The following is a 14485-nucleotide window of genomic DNA, read 5'->3' on the forward strand; positions in this document are numbered from 1 at the left end:
GGAGGAAGAGGGAAGGAGCGGCGGCGGCTTGGAGGAACCCTAGGCCTTGCACGGATGCCAAGGGCTCTTTATAGGAGGAGGAGGAGGCGAGGGACGCGCGGCCTCGACGTTCGTGAGACGGCGTCGCTCTCTGGCACGCTGTCTCTAAAGGAGACTGACGGAAAGGTGACAGAGGAGGGAGACGCCGTCTACAGGAAAAGGCTGGCACGCGAGAGGAAGTTGGGCCAGCCAATGGGAGAAAGCCCACTCGAAGGCGCCAGATAGAGAAAATAAAACCCACTCGGGTTTTCTATTTACAAAACAAACAGAGGCAAAACAAATGCACATGCAACACTATTGATGCTAAAAATAAAACAAAATGCTCCTCGTCATAAGGGAATTATGATCCATTTAAATAAAATGTAAAAGGAATTTTTGGAGCATATAAATATTTACAAAACAGAATTAATATATCTGTTTTGTGAATATTTGCACCACTAAGACAAAGTTTCAAAACACTAAAACCATAGCATCACAACCACCACAATTCATACTAAAACATGAGCATTTTTTAAACAGGGATGGAGCAAGTGAAACTTGAGCTTGAGATAAATAGAGAGGAAGAAGTTTTGAAACCTAGTTGCAAACCAACATAGATGCTCCCTACTTACAATTGCACTACTCCATATCATCTCACTTAACAACACATATCAACACACATCATCACATGGATTCACAAAGGCAACAAACACCAAAGACATGGATGAATGGATGCCTGGATGCAAAGGGAAACAAGGCTTGCACATGAAATACCACATGGAATATAACTCTCATTGCAAAGACAAGATGGACCCACATACAGAAGGTTCCAAATAAGGCAAGTTACACTCTGGGCCATTACAACTACATCGACCGAACACCCAGATGCCAAGACTCGAACAGCCGCAATGCAATTCATCGTTGGGTTTGCACTTATCCCTCCACTTGCATTTCTTCGAAGCTTGAACCAGTCATTATAACTCTCAGCGACTTTGGTAATTGTTAAAAAAGACTTGTGTGCAATCGAAAGCATGGGCGAAAGTACTTATCCGGATAGGTTGTCTTTGGATCAAAGTAGTCTCTCATGATCTTGGCATGGCCCTCCACTCTATCACGGTTGATGTGTATGCGGCCAATTGTGATCCTCCCCTAGGGTGTCGAACATCATCATTGAAAATCAAGCCTAAACGGTATCAAAGTCATGGTCATCTTCTTCCTCTTCGGATCACGACGAGTCCTCGAAGACCATCTCCCTCAACCTCTTCATTTACAATTCAAATGACTAATTCAACTCGAATGGCTCGATTTAAAAAGAAACTACCAAAAAATACCTATGCAATTCGTCGAACACTTTGCAGTGCAGTAGTGGTGCACGAACCAGCCGGTGTTGTTTAGACCAAACCGGCGGGCAAGAACGCGTGCGAATGACCTAGAACGGTGTGCAAGTTGTTGGAAATATGCCCTAGAGGCAATAATAAAGTGGTTATTATTATATTTCCTAGTTCGTGATAATTGTCTATTATTCATGCTATAATTGTATTAACCGGAAACCGTAATACATGTGTGAATACATAGATCACAATATGTCGCTAGTGAGCCTCTAGTTGGCTAGCAAGTTGATCAATAGATGATCATGGTTTCCTGATCATGGACATTGGATGTCATTGATAACGGGATCACATCATTGGGGAATGATGTGATGGACAAGACCCAATCCTAAGCATAGCACTAGATCGTGTTGTTCGTCTGCTAAAAGCTTTTCTAATGTCAAGTATCATTTCCTTAGACCATGAGATTGTGCAACTCCCGGATACCGAGGAGTGCTTTGGGTGTATCAAACGTCACAACGTAACTGGGTGATTATAAAGGTGCACTACAGGTATCTCCGAAAGTGTGTGTTGGGTTGGTACGAATCGAGACTAGGATTTGTCACTCCGTGTGACGGGGAGGTATCTCTGGTCCCACTCGATAATGCGTCATCATAATGAGGTCAATGTGACTAAGGAGTTAGCCACGAGATGATGTGTTACAGAACGAGAAAAGAGACTTCCGGTAACGACATTGAATAAGGTATAGGGATACCGACGATCGAATCTCGGACAAGTATCATACCGGTAGACAAAGGGAATTGCATACGGCATTGATTGAATCCCCGACGTCGTGGTTCATCCGATGAGATCATCGTGGAACATGCGGGAACCAACATGGATATCCAGACCCTGCTGTTGGTTATTAACCGGAGAGGTGTCTCGGTCATGTCTGCATGGTTCCCGAACCCGTAGTGTCTACACACTTAAGGTTCGATGACGCCAGGATTATTATGAGAATAGTATACGTGGTTACCGAAGGTTGTTAGGAGTCACGAATGAGATTTCGGACGTCACGAGGAGTTCCAGAATGGTCCGGATGTAAAGATTCATATACAGGAAGTGAGGATTTGATCGCCGGAAGTGTTTTGAAAATCGCCAGTAATGTACCGGGACCACCGGAAGGGTTCTGGGGGTCCACCGGAAAGGGCCACCAGCCCCAAAAGGCTACATGGGCCAAGGGTGGAAGGGAACCAGCCCCTAGATGGGCTGATGCGCCTCCCACCTCAGCCCAAGGCGCACAAGAGGGGAAGGGTGGGCTAACCCTAGGCGTGGGGGCTGCCTTGGGCACCAAGCCCACCCTAGGGCGCTGCCCCTCCTCTTGGCCGCCGCCCCTTGCCCATCTAGGGCTGCCGCACCACCTAGGGTGGAAACCCTAGGGGTGTGCACCCTCCTCCCTCTCCTCCTATATAAACCCAAGGGTTTGGGGCTCTTGGACACACAAATTTCACCTCCCCACGGTGCAGCCCTACCCCTCCTCCTCCTCGTCCTCCGTAGCGCTTGGCGAAGCCCTGCCGGAGTACCACGCAACTCCACCGTCACCACGCCGTCGTGTTGCCGGAGCTCTCCCTCAACCTCTCCTCTCTCCTTGCTGGATCAAGGTGTAAGTGACATCATCGGGCTGCACATGTGTTGAACGTGGAGGTGTCGTTGTTCGGCGCTTAGATCGAAATCCACCGCGATCTGAATCACTGCGAGTACGACTCCATCAACCGCGTTCTAGTAACGCTTCCGCTTAGCGATGTTCGAAGGTACGAAGATGCTCTACCCCATTGCTCGTTGTTGGTTTCTCCTAGATAGATCTTTGTGAAGCGTAGGACATTTTTTGAAATTACTACGTTCCCCAACACAAGCAAGGTGAGATACGACAGCCGACAGAAAATGAAGAAGTTTCAAAGCAATTCCAAGGATCGTCTATGGCGACGACAACAATGTTTCACCTTGATTCCAGCAATAACGGCGGGGGCTGGACATGCTCGACGCTGGGCAGAAGTGCGATGGGGCCAAGCAAGGCAACGAGGTAGCGGCGGGGCCAACACGCGGTCAACGGCGGGCGCGTCGACGAAGATGCAGTGACGGGGGACGACGTGAGGGAGAGGCGCGACTTTTACTCAAAGCCGCAGTGGCCGAGTATATGTAGGGAAAGGTGAGGCGATGGAGGATAGTTTTTCCTCCACTAAAGCGGATTGGGGATCGGCTAGGTGCGTGTTGGAGGAGTAAAACCGAAATGTTACTCATCTAACGTCGGATAGGGGATCAGTTAGAAATTTCCTAAGATTTTAGTTGATTTGGATATAGATAGAGGAGTACTAGGATAGTTTTGAATTTGTTGAGCTTTGGTGAGCTTTTAGTTGATTTGGATATGGATAGGGGAAACAAGGATAGTTTTGATTTTGTTGAGGTTCTCGTAAGATTTTATTCGATTTGATTGTGTTAACGTGGGCACGGTTTTAATAAGATTTAATTGAGTAAATGTGAAACATGGTTTTCAGTAATAAGCACTAATCTAATTTAACGTACTCCAAACCAAAGAGGGGGGAGGCGGCGAAATCATATTTGATGATGTACAAATACCAATTTCGTCTAATAGTAGAGAACCTAATTATTTGTGTGCTGCAATGGGCATAGTACGTTAGACAGTGATTTTTTTTTGTTAATATTAATACTCCCTTCGATTCATACTAGTTATCGTTAAAATGGATGTATTTAGACGTATTTTAGTGTGAAATGCATTTGTTTGAGGCTTTGTGCGGCAACAAATTTGCATTGCGAGGGAGGGGGGGTATGATTCTTTAAAAATACAGAAATTTATTTGATATATATTGATTTGTTAAGTACTTATTGGTTTGCCAAAAATATTAGAATTTTATTTCATAAATCATCGAGAGATGAGGTAGTTTAGATGTTTTTCAGGAGAACCGATGAAAACAAGAAAGAAGAAACAAACTTATCGTTGAACCAAGGAGGAGCTAACCTTATGTTTGTTCTTAATTTACCTTACGTCTTTTTAAATCCGAGAAGTTTTGGATAAGTACGAGAGATTTGGATTGCCTCACCCAAAGCGGCTAAGATCTTGAAGTTAAATATTCATGAGCCGTTGTTTATAGCAACGCTTTAAAAAATCCAGCATAGCCGTTGTTCATAGCCGTTGTTTATATTCTGTTGTCGGCGTCTCAGAGAATCAAATCCAGCATAAGGCTTTAAAAAATGAGGAGTGATATGCGCATTCGGCCGGTCGCGCGTGGGCCGCACGATCTATCAGCCCCACGCGTCCGTACTGTTGGATTTTAATGTAATATTTTTTCTTCCGATGCAGCAAAATTCGTCGGATGCAGCAATTTTTTCAACGGTTACAACAAAAATAAAATTTATAACAAAAAAATATCTACGTGATCGTAGCAAAAAACGAATCTAATGATGCGTGGTAGCAAAAGTCAAACGCCGGTTGTAACAAATATCTACGTGAACGTGTATGTAACTTTTTTAGTGCACGGTTGCAGTAAAAAATGATGCCGGTTATAGCAAAAATTAACACGGTTGTAGCAAAAGTAAAAAAGTCAATTGTAATAAAAAATCCAACGAACTGGAGTTGCAACCAAACGTATATGCAGTTTTTTTACTGGAACAAATGTAGTAAAAACACTTGCAGCAAATATGACACTGGTTGCAACAAAAGTAAACGAAAAATGTTGCATTCACTGACCAGTGAAGCGTGCGCGTGCGAAAAATATTACATGAGCCCACACGCGCGAGGAGGCGACCGACGCGTCGGTTCGGCCGGGGCGCCGTAGCCGTATGTAAACGATTCCCTTAAAAAATCATATACAAGTACTCTTATATCACTTCTGCATACTTAAGTGTAGTCACACTAAAGATAAACCAGCTTTGCATCCCACTGACCAGGTTTTTTTATTTCTTTGATAAAGGACATCTTATTACTTAAAAAATTTAAGTATTATATCCGGATTCTATATAACTAAGATACACACAGCCATATGCCAATTTAAGTTTTTTTAAAAAGAAAAAAAGGCAAAATACACTTGATTAATTGTAGTTTGTATAACGTCTAAGACGTAGGAGGGCCAATTCGAAGATCATGCTGCCATCCATGTCGGATAAAAGTATTCCTCACCATGGCCTTCAAGCATGTACACGCCTTCGTAAATAGGTCTCGATACTCCACATGTTGTAGAGATAAATGGAGCGTACCGGTACATCTGTAAATAACCTACATAAGAGAAGTACTCTTATCATTGAAATCTTATCATTTCTACATAGCCAAAGCGACCAAATAAAGGCAAAAGCTCCCACCCTGATAAGTATTCTAAACTTGTAGTTTTTACCATGTAACGAGTTGCTGAATATATTAGCAACACTACATGAAGCATACAAGCCAAAAGCTATTTGGATGACTGATCATATAAAACGAGCCAATTTGCATTGAAAAAACAAGTGTTTTATCGTCTCGTCGTGATGACAAAACACACGTTGCGTACTTCCATGCCAATTCCTTTTAGTAAGATTATCTTTGGTAAGAATGATTCCTCGACGAAGATATCACGCAAATATTTTATTCTTAAGTAGTATCTTCATCTTCCAAATCTTCTTGTTGTTATCAATTGTCACTTCTGACTCGATGAGAGCACTATACATAGAGTCTATCGTGAATTTACCATTCACTTGTAAACTCCAACGAAATTCATCGATTCCTTGTGATAGTTGTGCCGAGGATAATCTCAATAATAGAGAGGTCCATTAGATATATTATGAATGTCACATTCGGTGGAAATGAATCCAAAACCATGGCAATAGTATCACCTTTATGACGTACAATGTTGTATAGAGCCGAATATTGTTCTTGAAGTGTAGCATTACCTAGCCACTTATCCTCCGAGAATCTAATTTCCGATCCATCTTTAATAACGAAGGATCCATAGCGGAAGAAGTATTTCTTCGTAGCCATTAGGCCATCCCAAAAGTGTGAGTCCTCACGCTTTCAATATACTTGGGACACTGCTTTTGAGCCCACTTATTTTCTCCTTAGAAGGGTTTGCCATACATTGTTTTCTCTCAATAACCTAAACAACCATTTGCCAAGGACGGCAATATTTTTGACGTCAAGGTCATGAATACCTAATCCCCCTTAGTCTTTGGGACGACAAACCACACTCCATTTAGCCAGTCGATACTTCTTTTTCTCACTATCTTCTTGCCAAAAGAATCTTGATCGGAAATAATCCAATTTATGCAAGACTCCTTTAGGTAATTAGAAGAACGAAATCATATACAATATCATATTACTTAGCACTAAATTTGTGAGGACCAATCTTCCACCCAGAGATAGCAGTTTTCCTTTCCAACTGCTTAGCCTTTTTTGTAATCTCTCCACGACGTGTTTCCATTCAACGTTTGTGAGTATTCGATAATGTATCGGCACCCCCAAATAGCTGATTGGAAACTGGCCAAACCCGCAGCCATACAATTCAGCGTATAGTTGTGCCTCGTCTTGGGCCTCGCCAAAACAAAATAATTTACTTTTATGGAAAATTATCTTAAGACCAGAAAGATGCTCAAATACTGACAAAATTAATTTCAGATTTCTCGCTTTCTCTAGGTCATGATCCATAAAGAGAATCGTATCGTCGACATATTGAAGGATAGAAAGTCCACCATCCATAAGATGATTAACTATCCCGTCAATTTGACCATCAACCTTTGCTCGCTCAATCATGACAGCTAACATATCAGCCACTATATTAAATAGCATGGGCGATAATGAGTCGCCCTGTTTAAATCCCTTCTTCGTTTGAAGGTAGCGGCCAACGTCATCATTGACTTTAACGGGCACACTACCTCCGGAAACGAATTTATGGATTAGAGCGCGCCACTCTGCATAGAAGCCTTTCATTCTGAGAGTGTGTTGGAGAAAAGACCATTTGACTTTATCATAAGCTTTCTCAAAATCAATTTTTAGGACTACCCCATTCAACTTCTTCTGATGTAGTTCGTGAACCGTTTCATGAAGGATTACCACTCCATCTAGGATGTTTTTACCTTGCATGAAAGCAGTGTGGGAAGGGCGAACCACACGGCCAGCCATCGAGTTTAGCCTAAACATCGCCACCTTTGTGAAGATTTTAAAACGAACATTAAGGAGGCGGATAGGTCTATATTGTTCTATCTTTACTGCCTCATTAACCTTAGGTAATAAAATTATCTCACCAAAGTTTAGACGAAACAATTCTAGTTGCCCATCATGTAGGTGACCAAATAAATCTAGAAGATCTGGTTTGATACTCTCCTAGAAGTTATGATAGAACTCGGCTGGAAAACCATCTGGACCAGGGGCCTTGTTGTGTTTCATTAGGAAAACCGCCTACTTTATCTCCTCCTCGGAGTAAGGAGTTGTTAGAAGGTTATTTTCCTCAACAAAAACCTGGGGAATGTCGTCTTCGGGACTCATCCATTGAGAAGTTGCTTACTTGTGGAGCCCCAAACAAATTTTTGTAATACTTAGTTATGTACGATTTAAGTTGCTCACGGCCTTCAATCGTACCCTCCTCTTGTGTAGGGGAATGAATAAGTTTGTTTCGGTGTCTGCCATTGGCAACACCATGGAAGTATCTATTATTCGAATCCCCTTTAAGAATGAATTGAGAGTTTGAATGTTGGTACCATTTGAGTTCCTCTTCTCTCAGAAGTCTAGCTATTTGTGCATCAGATTGGCTCTTGATTTCAATTTCATGTTTAGATAGCGGTCGAACCTTTGCAAGAGCTTCTAACTCGTTAATAAGAGACGTGAGACGAAGCTTCTCTTTTTAGGATACCCACAGTATGCCTAGCCCATTCACCAAGGAATTTACGTGTTGCACATATTTTATTATTCCATTTATGAATTGGAGTAAGCCCAGCTACGGGTTTCACCCACACTTCCATGACCATATCATGAAATCCATCATGAAGTAGCCAACCATGTTCGAACTTGAACTTGCGTCTACTTTGTGGTCATGAAAAACCAGTGATTAGAAGGATAGGGACATGGTCTAATAGAGCCTTGATACGAGGAAATCCACGCACGGTAACCATGGGGAATTTAGATTCCCAATCGGTATCCATTAACATGTGGCCTAATTTCTCATATGTCGGTTCGGGTAAACTGGTCGCCCAAGTGAATTTTCTCCCAATCATGAAAACCTCTCGCGAATCAAGCATGTCAATAACAGCGTTGAATAGGAAAGGCCAATGATTATCAAACCTACCATGACTTTTCTCGTTTGGGAATCTTAGCAAATTAAAATCACCACCTATCACAATAGGATAGGGATTATCATTCGCCAGATTAACCACCTCACGAAGAAAGTCAACCTTGAAATCATCGTGTGCTGCACCATACACAGCAACAAGGGTCCATGTGAAGTTGTGTGCCTTGTTGCAGATATGGAGTTTTATATGATACTGATCATCCGAACTAGCCAACACATCCATAGTTCCTATATTCATGCCAAATAATATGCGCCCAAAAATGTATTATTACAAATCCCTACTAAGCATCCATGGCGATCAGGTTTTTTATTTGGAAGCCCAATAGCCACTTGTAAAACCCTACCAAGCATTTTAATGTATTATTACAAACACTCTACTACTCCCTTCGTCCGGTGAAAAATGTGCATATAGAAAATCTAGGACAAATTATGGAATGAAGTAAAAAATGCATCGGAAAGATGCAAGCCATCATCTCTCTTCTCTTTAATTATCCAACACCCAATGAGCTAATTGAATGTAGAAATTAAAGAGATCATGTATAAAATATCATTGGTCTTGATTACCGTTTGATGAGAGAGAAGCATTTTCCACACTTTAAATTGTATTGGAAAAAATACATTTTTTATGAACAAATTTTTAAACCAAATATACACTCTTCACTGGACGAAGGGAGTAACTTGGTTTCTACTTTCAAATCTTTTGTATTTTAGTTTAAGCACTTTGATGGACACATTTTATTTAGTAAATAAACTTCATAAGATTTCCATACTCTTCGTGATTTTGATTCATATGCGTGCAAAATGATGTGCACGTGTCTCTAACAACACCAAGATTTTTTCGATACGAAAGGTTGTTGACGATTCCGGAACCTCCTTGGGCATTGCAATTCGAGGCCTTGAGGTTTGTGATGGCGAAGGAGTGAAGATTTGCCTCGCTCACAACCCACAATGACGAGTGCGGCGTAGTTCGAGATGACACCTGTTCGGAGGCTCACAAGACAGTTTTGCTGCTATGACTTTCTCATGGATCTTATCTTAGTTGACATCATTTTTTCTCTCTCTCTCGTGGACTCTTCAACGATGGCGGTGGTCGAAAGTTATTGGTTAATGTGTTGCTGGTATTTTTCAGCAAATTCCCGTTGTTAGGATCTTTCTGAATGTCTTTCGAGAGATGCTACATTTTTTGTTGTAATTTGGTGATGTTTCTAATATAATCTCGACACTTCTACTAAAAAAACAAAGCGCAACTGTTAGCCACGGCTGCTCCCAGCAAAGAACCGGCATGTATATACTAATTTTTTTAAACGAACTCATACGGCTGCTCCCAGCAAAGAACCGGCATGTATATACTAATTTTTTTAAACGAACTCATCGATTAATTAAGCAGGAGAGAATTGCTTAATTAATTAATAAAAAGGGACAAAATGGATACAAACATACTTCCTTCATCTCAAATTAAGTGTCTTAAACTTAATACAATTTTGTGTTAAAATTAGTACTACAAAGTTTGAGACAATTATTTTGGGACCGTCTTTCACTAGTACGAGCCGACATGCATCTACTGCTTCTCGCAGGTACCCCATTATCTTCACCGAACTTTCCCGAAAAGACACGTTCCCGGGCAGCAACTTGACGGATGATCCATTCCCACCAACCTTATCCCAGCCCCAGGTCCCAGCACCCAGCACCCAGCACCCGCACACGAGCAGCAGCCGCAAACTCGCAATCACACACCTCCTTATCCTCGCACTCGCAATCACACACCTCCTTATCCTCGCAATCACTCAAAACTGCGCTTCCCTGACGGCGTCGCCTAGTCAAATATCACATGGGCACGACGTCGGTCCGGTCGACGCCTTGCCGATTCCACCACCGCACCCAGCACGAAACAACGTCGCCGGCGTCTTTTCACCTACCCGCTTACCACGAGATCCCGGCACGACGCCGTGCTGCCAACGTACGTGTACGTCCTCCTTCACTGGTCAAGGATCGACCGGAGACGTGTAGTTGGTCCGGACGGATGATGCAGCACGCTGCTGCGAACTACTCATAATTTATCTACTCCCTCCCTTTCAAAATTCTTGTCTTGGATTTGTCTAGAAATGAATGTATCAAAATACTAAAACGTGACTAGATACATTCATATGTAGACAAATCTAAGACAAGAATTATGGGACGGAAGGAGTATGAGCTAATAACACGTAAGTCCTACAACTTGTTGGGATGTGATGTTTTGATCCAAAACTTGTAAAATCTCATCCCATCATCCTACAACTTGCAGCCTATGTGATAATTTGGTCCAAAGTCAGTCATAACGTGACAAGTGGCGTCATGCTGGCTGAGCCGGTCTTCACTACAGTTTTGCAAATACCTCCTATTGTTTTAGGAAATTAACCCACACTACACCGAAGAACAAAACTCTAATAATAAAACAAAATAATTTGCTTTCATTCAAACTTATTGTTCTATATAATTTATGAGTTTGCTGTCATTCATGTCAAATGCGCAAAACACATACCAACACATGCACATAATCTGAGAAAATGACGATCTTTTGAAGACAAAAATGTTTCTGCTGCTACAGTAACTTTTGGGACACATGCCAGTTGTGTTGCATAATTGAAAGAAAAGCATTAGAAACTCAAGAAAAACACTCATGTTCATATGGCTCGATTAGAGACTTCCTGTAATCTAAAACCCAAAACCGATCATTAGATCAACAGGCCGCACCTGAATAGAGGATACAACTTTGCTCCCAAATAATGATAGTACGAAACAACGTTAGCAAGACTACATCTCAACAATGTATCGCCAAACAACCCAAAAGAATGATTCTTTTAGCCTCATAGTACTATCCAGTTTTTTGTCAGGCACTGTAGTTATAAGGAGCTGCACACTGAGAAATAAAATTTGAAAGTTACAAGGCAATAAAAATATACTATTTAGTTCTGTTCACATGAGGATGACCAAAGCTTAACAGGACAGAAGTACGAGAATTTACCATCTAGAAACTCTGCCACCATAGAAAGCTGATCATTGACTGTTCCTGCTCCTGGAAATAGCATCCCAGTGTTAGAATTGAGTTAACTAACCAAATCTACAAAGTCACTTCTCAATCTACTAATAAAGGGGGAAGTTAAGTACCAGAATTTTCACGAAGAGGCATCCATTGTTTATTCTCCCTCGACAGCTCCATTGTGGACCATCTATTCCATGTTTTTGCATCCTTAACTTCGCTACTGTACTCAGTCTCTACATCCATGCCGAGCTTTTTCAGTAAAGATTCAACATCATCTTCTGCAGGCGTGTCCTCAGCATCAGGGTCTTTTGGATCAATTCGTTTGTCCAGAGTTCCTTCATCCATCACAAGTTCAGATCTCCTCTCCAACTTCGACTCTAGAACATCATCGACCTGCAAACATAAAATGCTTTATAACTCTCAAAGGGTTCTTTGTTCATCTTTCAAGTATGGGAACGCTATGTTCAACATCATATACTGAAGCACAAGAAGGCATGTAAATGTGGAAATGAAATACGATCATGTAAATTGTACGTCTAATGGTCCACCGAGCAACTCACCAGGAAATTAATGTTTTTCTTTTTTGAAAAGGAGGAACAACTCACCAGGAAATTAATGTGCTCAAATCCATCACGAATTGCGAGGTTTCGAACAAGCTCAATTGCGGCTTCACTATAGTCAATGCCAGTTAGATCAGAAAACCTGCATATTTACATTACACATCAGTACTGCCAAGAGGTGTTAATAATGAAACAGGCTAAATGCATAAAGAAATTTCATTTATGTACGAAAACCTGCTAACATCATAGAGACACCTTTTGAATGGAACAGGAGACTGCCAGCATAATGTTTCCCAAAGCATAAAAGAGTATCATATGACAATTTCAAAGTATATTATATGCTGTTTCCAAGAGTTGCTCTTAAAAGACGTCTCCATTATGATAATTGAGAATCATATGATACTCCATATCTTTTAGCATGCCATACATAGACAAAATAAATAAATAGGGACTACCTACCACCAACTTGCCACTAATTGTGAGAATCACATAGGCATCCAAATCTCAGTATTCTCGTAAAAACATGGGAAGAAATAAAATTTAACCGCAACCATCTAATCCATAAAATGTCTCACAAACATGTGGATCCTGGGGCCACCAATCAGCAAGACATGCAGAGCCATTTTGTGTAACCTTCCTAAAATTGTATGCTTTATTTATGTTGGGCACACAAATCCAGAACCAAAAAGATAATCAATCTAGTAAACATTATGAAAAGTCGCCAGAGTATTGAAGTTGACAACAGTAATATTCATGTCAAGATTAGGTTTGAGAAATGGAAACCAACAAGTTAGTCAGTGTCCTGTTTCCATGGCATACCCTTGTTTTGCAAGCTGCTGTAAGAGTCGTCCGCTCCCGGTTCCTATGTCAAGTACGCTGCAGCCGGGCAAATCCTTGCTGGAACATAAGTTTTTCGTCCAGCCTACAAGGACATCCATGGCCTCGGTGCCAAACCTGCAACAAATGCCACCCAGACAGTCATTTCACTCTGAAATCTTTAAACAAGAGACACTCTACAGAATCCCCAACTATAGATAGCTGCAGGAAACAGCTTGTCAATCCAAAAACGGTGTACAGGCAGAGAAAAAGGACAACACTATGAGTTGTGTTATTCATTTGGCCAATGGGCAGTGTACACAAGCTTTATATCAGACAAACTCCAATAGAAAACAATACTCACATCATTCGTTTCAGCATTTGCTACAGAGGGATTAAACCAGCCATTCCAGCCTCCCCCTTCAGGCTCTTAGGGATTTTCTTAAATAACCATGTTTCTGTCATTCAGTTACTTGCTTGCCATGTTTCAGCTGAATGACCGATCATCAACTGTAGTTCCACACATGCGGTAGATGGCCCTGCGGCACCTGCTGGCCACCATACAACATTGCTGCACCTGACACCTGCACCTTGACCCTAATATCCTCATCAAGCTCACCTCGCCCCGCCAGATCCGCAGCCTCGAGGCGCTGTGTGACGACGATGCCCGCTTCGTCCACGCGCCGCGCCACCGCGCCTCCGTTGCCCGGGGCCTGCTGCTGAAGTGCAAGTGCAAGCACGGCGCCGACAACACGCTGCTCCGGGCCGGCTACGGCGGCTGGCTGCTCTACACAGCGTCGTCCGCGCGGGGCGCGGGCATCGTGCAGGAGCTGCTGGACAGGGACCCGCTGCTCGTTGCGACGCGGCGGCGGCACGGTGGCCAGATCGAGTAGAAGGGGCTCAGGGGAACGAGGAACAGAGAGAGGGCTAGGGATTTGGTGTATTGCGGGTTAATTCGCTAAAATGTCAGGGGGTATTTGCAAAACTGCAGTGAAGACTGGTTCAACCAGTGTGGTGCCACTTGTCATGTTATGACTGGCTTTGGACCAAATTGTCACATAGGCTCCAAGTTATAGAATGGTGGAGTAAGATTTTACAAATTTTGGATCAAAACATCACATTCCTAGTAAGTTGTAGGACTTGTGGTGTTATTAGCTTTTTATCTATCAAGTTAATAAGAGCATCTACGGCTAGACAGCTAGACTCCTCAAATTCATGTCAAACGCGCGGACAGCCCAACCGAACAATGATCGGCGTCATAAAATAATGATTGAACCAGACCTTTTATACTCATCTCAAACGTTCGAATTGACCAGCAACCCTCATATCCATCTTAAATATGAGGGCTCGTGGATGTGCACGGATACGTCCGGTCGGTCCGCCACGTAGGACGCGACCCCACTCCGGACCATCTTTGTTTTCTTTATTCATTCTTTTTTCTCT

The 14485-nt window shown here is 42.3% G+C and overlaps 1 protein-coding gene across 3 annotated transcripts; it reads right to left on the minus strand.

Moving 5' to 3' along the window:
- Positions 1-11178: 11178 nt before the first annotated feature.
- Positions 11179-13984, minus strand: LOC123412025 (EEF1A lysine methyltransferase 2-like). 3 transcript variants are annotated; one of them, XM_045104977.1, is made up of 6 exons: positions 13407-13984; positions 13046-13180; positions 12272-12368; positions 11792-12059; positions 11649-11699; positions 11179-11543 (listed from the first exon to the last, which is right to left on the minus strand). In XM_045104977.1, exons 1-6 carry the CDS (start codon positions 13421-13423, stop codon positions 11527-11529), a joined length of 585 nt encoding a protein of 194 aa, XP_044960912.1. In that variant the 5' UTR covers positions 13424-13984; the 3' UTR covers positions 11179-11526. The 3 variants fall into 3 exon arrangements, with proteins under 3 accessions (XP_044960912.1, XP_044960913.1, XP_044960911.1); XM_045104978.1 differs by having other exon boundaries at positions 13662-13966; XM_045104976.1 differs by having other exon boundaries at positions 11445-11699.
- Positions 13985-14485: the final 501 nt, after the last annotated feature.

Source organism: Hordeum vulgare, chromosome 7H, assembly GCF_904849725.1.
Source record: "Hordeum vulgare subsp. vulgare chromosome 7H, MorexV3_pseudomolecules_assembly, whole genome shotgun sequence".
In the NCBI taxonomy this organism is placed as follows: Eukaryota; Viridiplantae; Streptophyta; class Magnoliopsida; order Poales; family Poaceae; genus Hordeum; species Hordeum vulgare.